The sequence below is a fragment of the Heliangelus exortis genome, chromosome 2 (genome assembly GCF_036169615.1).
Source record: "Heliangelus exortis chromosome 2, bHelExo1.hap1, whole genome shotgun sequence".
Taxonomy (NCBI): domain Eukaryota; kingdom Metazoa; phylum Chordata; class Aves; order Apodiformes; family Trochilidae; genus Heliangelus; species Heliangelus exortis.
In genome coordinates this window covers 124087591-124103382 of record NC_092423.1, presented here as the reverse complement: position 1 = coordinate 124103382, position 15792 = coordinate 124087591, and the positions used below count along the sequence as shown (strand labels likewise).

The window sequence follows — 15792 nt, the reverse complement described above, 5'->3', positions numbered from 1 at the left end:
ATGTGGCACTTCATGATGTGTTTTGGTTGGCATGGTAGTGCTGGGTTTGCAGTTGGACTTGAGGATCTTAGAGGTCTTTAATGTTTCTATGAGTCTTTTCTTGGATAGCTGTTTTTCAGAAGTAGGTCCCTCAAATCCTAGTAATTTCACTGAGGGCCCCCTCTGTTCTGACCTGTAATACTACATATATGAGTTGATTTTCTGGATCCAGTCTCAGTCTGGAGAACAGCTATGAAAACAATTATGCCTATGAGACCTCTACTTAAATCTGAAAAGTCTATTTGGGGATGTGACCTCATGAGGGGTGAAATCTTTCAACCGAAGGCAATACTATTTTGCCATAGTTAATTCTGAATCTGTGATTAAGCTGCTTTATGGTCCTGAATTTCGTTGAAACTCAAAATAGCTTCCTTTCTATGAACTATGTTTGAAGACAACCCTTGTTTAACTAGCACTAAATTACAATTAGAACCAACAGTGCAATAGTTCAAGAGGTTCACATTAGCAGAGTAGAATAAGGCGCAACAAAATATTAAATTGCTTCATCCCACAATTCAATATAACCAACTTTCTCAAGAAAATTGCACAAGAAACTGCAAAACACACATTCTCTATTTTCCAACTTGAAACCCCTAAGGGAATGGCTTGGTTATTTCTCTGATAAACGTCTTACAGTAAGCTGATTACATTCCTGTCCATGTCAACAAAATCATGTTTCTACCTTTATGATGGGTTGGTTGGACTTGATAAAAAGGGAAGTAATTCCACTGGGAAATCAAGCATGAAAGTCTGTATACTGTGTGCCTATCTCCTCTTAAAGGTGTCCTGCATGCAGAAAGAATATTTACTGCAATTTACTCCAGCATTATAGTCTCTGCAGCTGTGTTCCAGCTGCCATTGTTAGGAACTGAGGCTGGAAACTCAACAAGGGTCAAAACAACAGCCCAAGTTTTTAGTAATGTATCTTGCAGCCTTCCATTCAGTGTTAACAGAACTGTATCCAAAGATGATCTTGTCATCTGGAGCTCTAAGACTAACAGTTTTAGAGCTCACATTACACCTGAATACTTTGAAGGATACTTTCTCTGGGGCATAGCACTGTCTGCTAGAATCTCTTCACTCCTGACAGCATTTTCATTAAATAATTTAAAGATTCTGCAGCATTTGCCACGTTGTGCAGACAGTGGCTAGTGGCTATGGGTACTCAGATTAGGATTAAATTCTATGATCAAAGAATCATATAATAAAAAGGTCTGACTTGGAAGAGACCACAAAACCCACCTAGTTCCAACCCCCCTTCATGGGCAGGGACACCTACTACCTTGAATACTTCCAGGGAGGGTACATTCACAGATTCCCTGGGCAACCTGCTCCAGTGTGTACAGAAAAGAATTTCTTCCTAACATCTCACCTAAATCTACCCTCTTCCATTTTAAGGCCATTACCCCTCATCCTATTGCTACATGTCCCTGTAAGAAGTCCACCCCCAGCTTTCCTGTAGGCCTCTTTCAGGTACTCAAAGGCTGATATAAAGTCTCCTTGGAAACCTTTGTTTTTCCAGGCTAAACACCCCCCAGCTTTCTCATCCCATCTTTGTAGGATAGGTGCTGATCATTCTCATAGCCCTCCTCTGGATTTACTGCAACATGTCCATGTCCTTCTTGTGTGGGGGTCTCCAGATCCAGACACAGTACTCCTGGTGGGTGTCCCAAGAGTGGGGAGTGGGAGAATCACCACCCTTGACCTGCTGGCCATGCTTCTTTTGATGCAGCCCTTCTTTTAAAAGAAGGATGAAAGCTTCTTTTAATGCAGCTTTCTGGGCTGCAAGCTCACATTGCCAGCTCATGTTGAGCTTCTCATCAACCAACACCCCAAAGTCCTTCTCCTCAGGACTTCTATGATTTGTGTTATACATTACTGATCTATACTGTGCATAATTTAAGTGTTGACATGGTACTACAAAGCATTTCCTGAAATGCAGCCATATTTTAATGTTATTTGCTCTGTCCCATTCATTATAATGGAAGTCCAGATTTATGGCTGTGAGATTTATTTGGCACCTATTGAGATATAGTAAGGTCCTTAGCTCTCTAGAAGAATTTTTCAAGTCATTCTTCTAGACAATGACAAATATCTACATGTCTATATATGTCTATATATGTCTCTCAATACTTAAATATATAAACTCATCTGAAAATAATTTTTCTCAAGGCACAGTTAGTCCAAAAAGCCCATTATTATTACACTACAGTTTAGGACAATTAGTGAATTGAATTCACCGATACTACTGCCTTTCATATGGATGAGACAAGAGATTTAGTGAATTAATCAGTAAGTGGTTATGATCTTGAGCTTTATGTTTTCTTTTAATTTAATATAAGGAATAATAATTCATTACTTTAAATTACTAAAGTATTGAGGAAAGATAAAAAGTGGCTCTTGACAAGAGGATTAGTTCAAGATGTGTATGAAAATGTCTAGCCTCATGTTCACCCTTCAGAGAACAAAGGAAGTGCTGTTTCTCCCAGATGTCCTCTTAAAGTGTGAATGAGCTCTACAGTATGAAACCTTGTATGTCTTCCTGTATTCTAAGTACCAAATTTCTCATTATTGGTAATGGATATCTAGCCCACTCATTCACTGGAGACTTGCTGTGATTCAACTGCCCAACCAACAGAGCCTCTCTTCCTCATCCTTTCCAAGGAATGGCTTGAACTTCTTGCTTTTTGATGTACAACATCATTTTTAGCTCTTCCCATTCTTTCAGACTTATGCATATTTATAAATTGTTTTTTCCAAGGTCTCAGATACCATCAATGTTAAAATAAGATCAAGACTGAATCCTAATGGGCCCCCAAGAGCTTCGTCTTTATGAGATGCTAGCGTGTGAGATTTGAATATCCTATTCCAGCAGAGTATGTAACTGGCTCATGCTGATGCCATAATTAACCCCTCTTTCAATAAGACAATCTATTGATAGCTCATGGTTGTGTGTAAGACAGCATGATGCTTTGCTGGACAGTCTGGTGCTGCAAATGTCTTACTGAAGTCCCTTCATTCTTTCTAATATCTGTTCCCTACCTGATCTTTCTCTTCCTCTTCCAGTGACGCTTCCAAGGACAGTATCACTCCACATAAGTGGCAGGGGAAGACAGGTGGGTGCTGAAAGATGCACGAAGAGGAAAATGAAGTTCCCAGGACCTACTTAGAGGTGGGGAGCTTGGTGAACATGAAGAGGGAATGCCTACTGGTTTAAAGACAGCTTTACTAAAGATGAGTTGAATAATCACAAGTTGCTAGTCCTGTTTTGAAATCCCTTTAGAACAGGCAAAGATATTTTGCCTCTTTCTAACCTGAAAGGGATCTGACAAAAAAAACCCCCACACAAACCGACCTCCCCTGACACCCTCCCTTCCTCCCAGATTGCTCCCCTGCAGCTCATACACAGCCCTCAAGTCTCAACAGAAATTGGTGTGCCTCTGTCTATAAAAAGTTTTTAGCATTGCATCTTTATAAGCAGTCAGGAAGATAGAAAATTTTAAATATGCTTTTTCTGAGGTCAAAGGAGCAGGTCAAATGTTATTGAAGGGATTTCCTTCAATAGCTACATCTCTCTGCTCTTTGACTTGCAGGAAAGGCATGGCAGCTTTTCTAATGAAACTAGGTTTTCAGGCTAAAGGCTGAAGTTAGGAAATGACTGCAATAGAGCTAGGTAGTGGAAGTTGTCTGCTTGTAGAAATTACTAGGATGCTTATTTCAATAATATCCAGCTGATGTGAGCAACTCACATTTGGATCCTGAAGAAGAAGCCCCACTTGAAGTGGATCGTGATGCTCCTTTCACGGAGAAAACCCCTTTGCCTCTGCGAGTTGTTGTCACAGCCACACGAGGACGCTTCAGAGGAATCACTGCACGGGGTGGTGGGGGGACACGGCCGTGGTAATCAAACAACCTAGGAAAGATTAAGTCAGCTGGACTCCATAAAGCCTTCTGTGATTTGAAGTCATGGAAGCCCTGTCAACTAAATTTTCATGTTATCTTAGAGAAAATTACCCTTTGAAAACGTAATCACTTTATATCAGAGTCAAATTAGATTTCGAGGACCTATGCACATTAAGTGCCATATTCAGATTTCAGTCACAGACAAGTGTGCAGCTCAGATTTTTCATTTAATTTAAATGAAGGATGCATTATGGGACTCTGCTATTTGCAATATAGAAAATTCATAACTTGTTTTCCACAGGTCTGAATTATTTCATTGCACACACGTAACAGCAGTACATTTTGTTGTGATGACATTTCAGCTCCTTTATTCCATGCATGGATTACATTCTAGTTTTCTATCTTTTCTCCTTAAAGACAGGAAAAGAAATTAACTTTCCCAATGCTTACCATCACTATAAAGAAATATCCTAAAGTTTTTAAAATGCAAGTCTTTATAGTGGGAGACCTGTATGCCCTTCTGAATGAATAGAAAATATATCCCAGCATATATTCTCTTCATTGAAAAATGAATTGATGTAGAATCACTAAAATACCCTAAAATAAAGGATGTTTAACAAAAACCCTAATAAAGTATGTTTAATAATAATAAAAAATCTATTGAAAGACCACTGGAACAAGTAGAAATTCTGATAACTATCAGTACAGTCAGCAAAGGATACTCTACAACCAAAATGAACTAGTTTTCTGAAACAGAATACCCTAATCCTAAAAACACAGTTAACTAACCTGTGCAAAAGAAATAAAGACAGTAGAAAAGGCAATCAAAGCTACAGATATGCATAAGCTATGGGCTTTTGTATAAAAGCTATGGGCTCTCAATACTATAGGTCAGGAGAAAAAAATTCAGAAAATTATTTCCTGTTCAGAGACTGAAACAGAGGAACAAGAAACACTGGAAAATTTTCTTGATTTTCTTTCAAATGATACTTACAGCTAATAATTACAGAAATGTAGAACTTCTTGTTTAACTTGCAAATTCTGTCACACATTTGGACAGATAATTACACATTTCAAAACAGTCAGATGAGAAACATTATTTCCCTCACCACAGTGTCTAAACAGCATGCTGAACAGGAAGTAGAATCAAACTTAAGTCTTCTAACCTGTTTTTTCGCAAGTAAAAACCTAGTGTTTAAATTCCAGAATCCTTAGTACCATCTGTATTGTAATCCCTCTTTTTCCATAGCTGCCTACAAAATGTGTTACTCTGTTCTTGTTGCCCCCACTGAACTTGAACTCCTTGGCTTTGAATATTCTTTCCAAATAAAGAGTTTTGAGATATTGTGAGAATTATTATACAATTTTGTATGAAGATAAACACTGATACCTTTTTTGGACTTTAACAGAATTATTATTTTTTGTTGTCACTCATTATTTGTCCCATTGGATGATCTGCATTTTCGTCAGTCTTTCATTTGATGTTACTGAAAAAAATGCTTCAGAAGAACTCTAAGCTATCATGGAAAAACCCATTAAGCAGTAATTTCAACAATGTAATAAGAGACAAAATTATGCTTCCTTTTTTCAAAGATATAAAAAGACTATTATTTAATATTAATATTGTTATTTTTGAAATTATGCAAAGCTTTTGGGCTTGGTATTTTGCTGCACCAAGTTCTATATATTTCAATATTATAATTGAATTAAAAACCCCACAACTTTCAGAAATTATGATATACTTAATGCTTTTTTTTTGGGTTGTGTTTTTTGTTGGGAGCGTTGGCAGTTACGTCCAACCCATCTCCTTATTATGGGGTTGAAATTTTCAGTTTTGGAGCACCCTGACTGTTTTGTTCTGCTTGTAATATGGGAAATGATAAACAGAAATGTTTAATTCTGAAATAATTCCTTGTCCCAATAATCACTATCATGTTTATAACAGCACTGTTATAAGATTTTTTTTTCAGCACTAACCATTCTTGCCACTCTTTTCTGACACTAGCACTGCTTTCAGGGTAAGAGGAAAAAATGACCTATGGTTTTGAATAGAGCAGAAATTCAGAAACTTCAGAAGTTCAGAAATTCAAAGAATCGTAATAAATTTCATTCATGTCTATTTGTTATAGACATGTTGCTGGTACACTGAACTGTCCATGGAGTTTTCTTTTGTATGCCTATCATATAGAGATTTTCATCTTCCATTTAAATTAAATTGGATCTAACAGGGAGACTTCCTAAAGTTTTTATTGTCAGCAGTCAACAGATCAGCATGTCCAGCCTTGTGACATCAACCTCATATTTGGATTTTCTTCCATAAACATAAACAGTACTGCTGTCTTAATCCTGAAGGTTCTTCAATCAGATAATTATACTATTGCATCAATTTAGGGAAACATTTCACTGTCCGTGGTTTTCCATAATAAGACAACCAGCAAGATAGACACCAAGTTCCACAGATACAAACTTAAGTGTCCCATTAGTATTTTTCTTGTGGAAATGCAACCACAATAGCTGCTCATTTGTGCTACCCGTAATACACAGAATTTGGGGAAAAATTGAAAACATGTAACTTCAATATACAGGTGGCATAAATCAGAAACAGTGCTCTGTTTAAAAATGTACAAATCCACCCATGAAATTTAGAGCAGTAAGCTTGGGAAAAGTCAACACAAGCCTGTGAAAGTTAGCTTTTTACAGGCCATGAACTGCTGCTACTCTCAGGGCTGGAATAGGCTGAATTAAACTGGATTGATGATTTTCACTCCATAAATTTATAGCCAGTAGTTTTAGCTCTATTGGAAGAGAGCAGGATAATTTACATGCAAAACCAAAATTAGTGGCTCAAATGAAATAAACACCAGGAACAAAAAAAAACCCAAAAATCATTGTTTCTGCATTTTTCCTTCAGTATTCCTAAGCAGAAAGGTACACAGCACTTGATAAATTCAGGGTATAAACTGCTCCCCTGCTATTTTCCATTGCTTTTCATAAAAGAAATCTCAGATTAGAAAGTTTTGTTCCACTCTCACTGACCTGACCCATGTTAAATGAGCGGCTGTAATGCAAAGACACAACACTTCTGGATCATGAGTTGATTATCTGTGGTCATTCACATTAACCCTTGTTGTGGTGATTCTGCTACATCTGAATAAATAGACTCCTATAGTGCTGATCTGGGCTGTATGTATATTCTTAAGGCAGAAGCCTCAAATTACTCAGGTAGCCCCACTTCTTTTCCTCCTATAGAAACACACACGATGTTCACCTTGTGGTTTTGCTTCCCTCAAGGTCTTTCTAGACTTCTAAGTAGTCTTGAAAGACATTTTTAGGAGCCTTTCTATATATTTTCATACACAGAGATGAAACAACAAAGACATTATTGTCCTACTGAAGAATTTGACAGCTGCTGTATGTTCCAGCAAAAGTAAGCCTGCAAGAACTCTGTAGGAAGAAACTCCAAGCAATTAAACTACCATTAAACTGTTCAGCACAGAAAATGCACCAGAAAACTCTTAGAGAAGGCTAAGACCAAAAGAGCTGTTTAATGAGTATCGATTTGGCGGTGGCAATTTTCTCTATTTGTGACACAGTAAAATAGTTTTCTTCTGATACACAATAGGGTTAATGAAATGAATAATATGTAAAATCAGAACAGATCTATCTAACCAGATGATGCGATTTCATTATAAACAAACAGTGGAAATGGTGTAGGAGGTACTGAATTTATAACCACACATACCGATTGTAGAAATCATCCCTGTAGTAATCATAATCAAAGACATAACCACTGTGGAAAAACATAGAAAAACAAGAATGAACTAGTTTATAAAAAAATACACATTGACTAAAACTTTTGTGGTTACAGTGGCTTATTCTCATAGTCCAAGCCCTTCTTCAAAATCCTTTCACTTCTTTTCCACAACCATACACTGCACATTGTGCTATTCAATGCTATTGTCAGCTATCACTGTAATATATTTGAAAATGTGAAGTCTGGGGCATGCAGAACATTGTAAACAGTTGACAGCACATACAGAAAGGATTTAACACAGCATGACAACTCTGTAATTAGAGCATCATTAAAGTGTAATTCTCTGAGTGATCAAATGAAGTGAGCACTCTAATACTAAAGCCCTCTTTGCAGAGGTAACATAACATAATCAGTTTACTAGGAAGACTTAAAAACATGAAAGGCTGGTAAATGAATGAGTAGGTGAGCAGAGATAAGAAAATTAATTTGGTCTATGAGATTCATGAAAAGGGTTGGACTGCTGGTCCTTGGGTTCATCATACAGAGTGAAGGCAAAAGGTTAGAAAAATGAATGATGCAAGCAATAGTGTTGCAGAGATGCCTTTTCTCTCATGTTTAGAAGGAATTGCAATACCAGTCTGTATGGGAAAAGACAGGCACTATCAAGAGAAACAAATATAGGTTGGAAATTGCCAAAGTCCAAGGGAAATCTACTTTTGAGCCGTCAATTACAAAGTCAATCCTAGATTGAACTTCCTATTTTTGCATTCCATTAACGACTTTCTACCTTTATGGTGAAGAAACAGCAATGAAATCCATCTATCTTAGACAACTGAAAAAAACAGAAACAAGCAGCTAATAAATGGCCTGCATGAAAAAGTCAGAAGGGGGTTGTGCTCTGCCTGATGAAAGGGTAGTAAAACAAAACCTAAGTTTTTCACTGTGTGAGAAGGACAGTTATGAATAGTAAAGAATGAATGGCATGGAAACAAAAAATCACAAAACCAAGAAGCTTTAACTAAGAAAGCAGGATGGTAGAAAAGGGAGACTTAAAAAGGCCAAACAATGGAAGAAAACATTCACAGAAAATAAAGGCGATGAATGATGGTAGCTATATACTAATCAAGTTTGTCCTCACAGGGGATGGACTTATGAATAATTTCTGCTCTTTAACATTGAGCAAAGTGTCTTCAGTACTTTTGGGGTTATAATTTGAGGGATAGGTCAAGAATTCTGGAGTTCTTTGGGTTTGTTTTTTTCTCATCACATAGTGCCTCTTTCCCCTTTTCTTCCTTGTTCTATGTTGTAAAGGTTGATCACTTGAGTCGGGGAAAAATTACAATTGGCAGGCTTAAATTACCTCAATAATATTTTGATCCCAGTATTTTGATTTTGAAGGCTTGTAATTTTGCTTGTCTGCAACTGGCAAAAAAACCCACCAAGGGAGCAGGAGGCCAGGGGGCATTTTCCACATCCACCACATCTTCCTTGATGCATGTGTGTAAGAACAGCTGATTGGAGAAGTTGGACCGTCTGCTCACAAAATGCTGGACCAGCAGTGAATATCATGAGGCTCACCAGGTGAGAAAGCATAACATATTCTTGTTGGTAATTTGAGAAAAGAAAGCCCCATATGGATCTTATGTGAAACACTTATTAAATAAAACAGCCTTGAGAGATAGAGCCCAGCAGCAGGTAAGCAGTGTGGCAGAGGAAGCAAAATCCCATTAAGGAATAACTGCTAGGACTTGGATAGCAATCATTTTTCTGTACGTTATCTTAACAACAACATAGCAGAATTTTCCTTAAACTATGTGACAACTCTTATTTTGTCTTTCAATCTATAGGCAGTCCAAGTGGTAGCAGGTAACAAACCTAGTATTTTGTTTACAGCTACTCACAGTTTGCAAGTGGTTTTATTTAGCTGCATGATTAATAGCTGTGGTAGACCCATACTTAATATTCAGTTTGTGTTTTACATAGAGGATAACAGACAATTTAAAGAAAATAGATCAAATTTAAAAGGCTTGTCACATGAAACCTTTCACTTGGAGTGACATTAATTTAATTTGCATAAAGACCAGATAAATTCAGTTTTTCAAGGTTGAAGCCCATAAAGCTGATGAAGAATGATTCACTCTGCACTAGCTAGAGCAAAGCTGAAGGACATCTCTATCTTTCTGTGGCAACTCAGCTCTAACCCATAGGATGCAATAAGGACTGCTGGGCCTTCACTGGGCTTTCAGAATGTGAACCTTGCTTTTCATATGGAAATGCCATGACACAGGTGGCTCAAATCCATCTCTGAGAATGGTGGCACTAGTGGGACACAGGAAGATGTAAGATCTCAGGCAGATATCTGAGTGAGCTAAGGAAAAATATCAATAGGCTTGAGAGAGGGCTGAGTGGTTGGAAAGGCTCACAGGTTCCTCAGAAGAGGGTAGTCACAGGCAGTGGGGATCTTGGGGAGGAAAAACACAAAGAAGGGATTCTGGTGTGGCAACTGATTTTTTTCCTTTCTTTCTGCTCTTACTCTGTCTCTGTACCACAGAGGAGATACTGTCACAAAGCATTCTTCATGCAGAATATTTTTATATTGTTGAAAAATATGATTTATATATTTTTTTTTTTAATTTGGTGTAACATCTGGTACAATGCTTCTCTTTTGAAGGGAGCAGTTCTGAACATGTCAGCCCCTAAGAACTTCATTCATTTACTCTGATTCCATTCTATTCCATTCCATCAATGCAATTTCTGTCTTGAAGCTAAACCCAGTTGTTTACATTCCTTCAGCTTTGCAAATGACAGTTTCAACCCATATGGTCTAGTACTTATCTGTAGGACTAGAGCAGGGAAAAGTACATTTTGGATTCTAGTTATCACATGGCAGTGTAATCTATGAATTCTTGTACAGGCTTATTAGTTGCTTACATTAATTTAAAAAATAAATGTAGATGTAAAAAAACCATCTGTTATTGTTATCACATCTTTCATTTTCACTTGGAGAAACTCCAGAAGTTTCCGTATCATGTTTTACAGCTGAAGCTACCTAAATACCTCTGTGCAGATGTTGTCTCTAATGTTAAGCTTAAGGTAGTTTGCATTTTTTGCATGGTTTAGTTCACTAGCATCCATTGCTACTGAGTTAAGAGGTAACTGCAGGTATTCTGTATGTTTCATGACATGCAATGTCTGAAAAAAACACAGCATTACCCAGTTTGCTTCTTACCCCTCTCTCTGTCAAAAGGTTACTGACCATGTCTGAGATATGATGTACAAACATATTGTGTCTTCTAACCATGCAACCTGCTGCCACAATTGACAGATGCTAACAGGAGCTGATTTGCTTTCAGTTCTAGTCTGATTTTATTGTATGTGAAATCTTTTTAACAATTCAAAGACCTTGCTACAAAGTGAGTCCCATGCACCTGTCTCAAAGTAGGAATAGCATCCAGAGGTGCTAGAAGTGGATGTGCTACGGTAAACTCCTAGAGACAAAGGGGCTCAAGTCCTTTTCCCTTTCCCATTCCTTAGTTTCTTTGAAGAAAACTGACTGAATTAAGGTGTTGATCATGGAGGAAAGACATTTATCCTTTCATGCTATATATTAAAATAACAATTGGCAATAACGCTGTAGTGCCTTATCTGTAAGTGTTGAACCACATAGAATAGGACAGGTAAAAGACAGTGGGTTTAAAGATTTGGGCAATCTTGATGTGTATCCATGATTTAGGTCTCTTTTTTATCTCTGATTCTACTTGTACCTGTGGGAGCAGGAACACCAGGGAAGCAACATGCTGTAGCTCTTGGGGTTAAGTGTCCTTTGCTTTGACTGCTGAGTTACAGTCCACGGACATAAGGCATCATATGAAACTCTTAGAACAACAAAAAGAACCCAAAATGGATGACATATGGAAAAAAAAAATCTGTTTCTCCAAGAGAAACAAGCTTTTTTCTTTTAAATTTATGTCATATTTGTTTGATTGTTTGTTTGTTTTTAAGGTGAATGATATTTTATTTGTAATAGTACGTCAGAGAGAGTATATTGTGAAAGTGACAAGTACATTTCTCCGTCTACTGCCATAATTTTCACTGCATGTGAACATAATTGTTTGTGACAAAGGACAGACATAAGCTTTGGTCAGTGCTGCAGTATAAAACATGAAGCAGAAAACTAGCACAGATAACCACTGCCACTGAGATCAATGTTGCTGCAAGACTCTTAACCTCTGGAGAGTTTCTCCTTAGCAACCCGGCAGCCTGCGTTATGGAGGCTGAAGGAAATCACTCACACAGAGTGGAATAACAAACACTCAGCAAGTCAGGAGCAGAGCAAGCAGCTTCAGTGAGCCTGGAAACTGGTGGAGTCAGCGGTTTCCTAATGGCACTGTAAACAGGCAGATTTCTTGGCCACAAACAGATGCCATCTCTGCAATTTTAACAACAGAACTGTGTGCATGATGCTGCCATTAAAATGGAAGACAGTAACAGACAGTGTAATGCTCACATTGAAGCAAAGAAAACTCACCAATAAAATGTGCTAAGCAAAAGTCATGGTTCCTTTTCTGACCTATTATCACCAAGACGATCTTGTATGAGCTGCCTCTTTTAGCTTCCCTTCCCTTCCCTTCCCTTCCCTTCCCTTCCCTTCCCTTCCCTTCCCTTCCCTTCCCTTCCCTTCCCTTCCCTTCCCTTCCCTTCCCTTCCCTTCCCTTCCCTTCCCTTCCCTTCCCTTCCCTTCCCTTCCCTTCCCTTGTGTATGCCTGAAGAATAAGAGTACCCAAAAGGCTGTATTTTCAGGTTTCCTGTGCCCCTCAACAGTTCCATGTAGCCAATTAAGCAAAACCAAAATTTTGTTTCTTTCTGTGTCTTTAAAATAAACTTATGGATGTTTTTATGCCTTTATTTATCTGGTGATTTGGTATGGTGAAAATATATTATAACTGTGTACATATTACATAGTTTCTTGTGTTTTGTGTTCTAAGCCCACAGAAGATTTTTACAAACAATCATACCCTGTTTGAATGTAGTTAGGTCCAAACACTAGTGAGCATAACTGAGTTCAGGGGACTTATTTTGACTTTAGAATATTTAATGCAGAACAGAGCAGGAAGGGGTTTTGTTATTTTCAGGCAACAAGAGTTTCTGTCTTGCATGTAAGTCACTCGTAGCTGATATATCTTTTTTCTTTCCTCAGGTACAAAGATGTGCTTGTGAATCATAGTAGTTGACAAACCAGACATAATTCATCTTAATTCAATTGACAGTGCTATCACCATTTCTGCTTTCAGCTGCTTCTCTGTTGTCAGGGTTGACTAAAAATATTAAATGAAAAAGCAATATTCCCTCAATCAAACTCTTCTTAGAAGACACATATCAACCTAATGGTTGATATTAGTATTCCAGTCACTTGTAAAATCATCTCTCTTGTCATGTAAAAAGAGTGCTAGAAATTGTTCCTCTTGAGTGCAAAAGGGAATCAGTCTAAGCTGAAGGGATGTTAATAAAAAAAGAGAGAGGGTGAGGGTAACTAGATGGTTTAGAGAATAAACAGTGGGAGATGGAAACTTTCACTGTTAGAAAATCAGTCTGATGGCAATGACTTTCATTAGCTATTGAAAAAAAAAAGGGTATAGATTTCAAGCCACTTTTCAGTGGATGTTACCTATATTCCCCAAAGAGATGAATCAAATTGGTGGGCTGAATCCCACCTTTACTTCAGAAATTATTTGATTTTAGTTAAGTCTGAGGATGCTGATAGAAGTGGGACACTTCTCTTTCAAAGATCAGGCTGTAGGCACTGCACAAAAAGAGAATATTTTCCAGAGCCTGCTTTTTGCTGACACACTTACTGGCAAAAGACAGTCAATTAATACATTCTTGAAAGTTGACAGCAACAAAGAGGGAGCTTGAAGAGGAAAAGTAATTGGGGAACAGAGTTTTACACTTATTTCCATAATAGAATTATGAGGACAAATAGGCATAAATAAAAGAAAAATATAGCCACTATATCCCCAACTACTTTTCCCAAAATCACAAATGATTGAGCATAACCTATTATTTGTGTATTTCAATTACTGATGAATTTTCATAGTACTTTTTAATATAAACCAATACGAGTTCTATTTCTCTGTGTTAATTTAATAAATAAGTGCAAGAGATTGTTTTTATCCTGAGATAGGGAGAAGTAAGGAGTCAAATTTTTAAAAGTACAGCAAAAAATGTGGGACTGTAAGTGGAAATAACTTTCTGCAAAACTGAAAAAGTTTTGGCAAACCTAATCTGAAGAGGTACATTTTGTCCAAAGAAGACATGTATACATAAAATAACTGACATAGCACTCCATTTTCAACTGAAGTATTTTCCTGCAGGCACTAGGCAGAGTTTATTTGCAGTATGACTAGGCTATTTTTTTTGTTTTCTTCAGATGCATCCTTTCTTTACCCTTATCGTCTCTCCTGAAAACTGTTTCGCCAATGAAATGTATTTTTTGTAAACTGTTGAACTTATTCTTCAACCTGAATTTTAGCCAAAACTTCGGCAAGTATTCAAGGTTGGATGTGCTCAATCAGGTAATTAAGTTACTTAGACATTTTCCTGTAGAGGATTAGTCAAAGTGAAGCACAGATTAGCAAAAACATCATAATTTGTATTGAAAATCTGGGGATCAGCTGATCTGGGAGTTGTTTATGGTAACCAGATGGGCACAAATAATGCAGGGCTTTCAAGGCAAAATTTAGCCCAACAATTTTCTGTGCATTTAGGTGGCAAATATTAGAAAAACTCCTAGTAAAAACTATTTACTGTGACTGCAGGGACAGTCTATTCTTAACATTCTTAGCCTGATGGTTTCTAGAAACAAAATAGCTTTTAAATGTAGAGAAATCTGAGTAAATATACTTAATGTCTCCCTGACCTTTCTACTGCCATTAAACTATTTTTCTGTCATCTAAAGTAATCTCCTATTACTCATGTTTCCCAGTGCACCAACCAATGGCCTAGCCCCTTCCCAAGGTGTCCTTTAATCACATAGCATGGTTGGAAAATTCTTCATGTCCATACCGGTTTTGAGTTTTTTAATTTGTAAAAGAGTAACAAGTCCTGCCTCTTAAAAATGTGTTTTAAATTCAGTATTCAAGGTACTACTGCCAAAAAGCACACGTGAAAGCAAACTAATCTAATTTACTGGTAATATTGTACACATTGCACGAGTGTCATTTAACTTTGCCTGACAGTACGGACCTTCTTTCCCTTTAGAGAATCCCCATATGGGTTTCTTCAGCCACCTTGCAAGGGGTATAATATTTTTTTTTTGTTTTCTTAATTCAGATTTTTTGATGAGCATATTCAATATAGATTTTGATCAGGTTGTATTTTTTGATTCAGTATGAATTGCCTGTATATTGTAGCAGTACAATGTAGAAATAACTGATAGGTTTAGGCATTAAAATGTTTGCACAGCATTTTACTGAATGGAAGACGGATAAATTCAAATCACAGTGGTACTACTAGACCTGAAAGACTAAACAATTAAGATAAAAAAAAGTTCATCTCTGAAAACCTTATGTACTCCTCAGAGAAGCAGCCTTAGAAGCACTGCATGAAACAGAAAAGCACAATTCATGAATGATTTATCAATTACAATGTGACAGTCAGATTTATACAAAGAACAAAATATCTCTTGAAAATTACAGATATCCATTCCCCTTTTAAACTGTCACAAGGCTTAAATTAAATCTAATTCTGCTCTCATTTACACTGTTTACTGTTGTAATTTAATTATTTTGGATTGAACAACTCAAGTTTTAAACCAGCAAAATGGAGCTATGAAGGAGACCATAACTGTCAGTGTCCTGAATGTGGCCTGTGAAGCCAAGATATACTGTTTGTTTTTCCAAGTGTGCTTTGCAAGTGAAGTTATAATATAGATGGAAATACCAGATACTGTGAATCTAAGAAAGTATTCTTGTGTTAATCATCCATTGTTCAATAACTGCTGTGGCAAATGGATATGGATACAAAAGAAATTCTTCTGTAACTGAGCACAGGACTAGTTTAAATTCCATTCTGGTCAGCAATGACTGGAAATGGCAGTT

The 15792-nt window shown here is 37.2% G+C and overlaps 1 protein-coding gene across 6 annotated transcripts in view; it reads right to left on the bottom strand.

The window, feature by feature from the left end:
• Nucleotides 1-15792, bottom strand: part of RALYL (RALY RNA binding protein like) — a 389580-nt gene that overhangs the window by 31715 nt on the left and 342073 nt on the right. For 3 of the 6 annotated variants that reach the window (XM_071737862.1, XM_071737859.1, XM_071737861.1), the window contains 3 exons: nt 7685-7732; nt 3789-3952; nt 3082-3162 (listed from right to left, as the gene is read on the bottom strand). In XM_071737862.1, the coding sequence (XP_071593963.1) occupies nt 3082-3162; nt 3789-3952; nt 7685-7732 (293 nt within the window). The remainder of the gene's footprint in view (nt 1-3081; nt 3163-3788; nt 3953-7684; nt 7733-15792) is intronic. The other 3 variants (XM_071737864.1, XM_071737860.1, XM_071737863.1) reach the window with 1 other exon arrangement.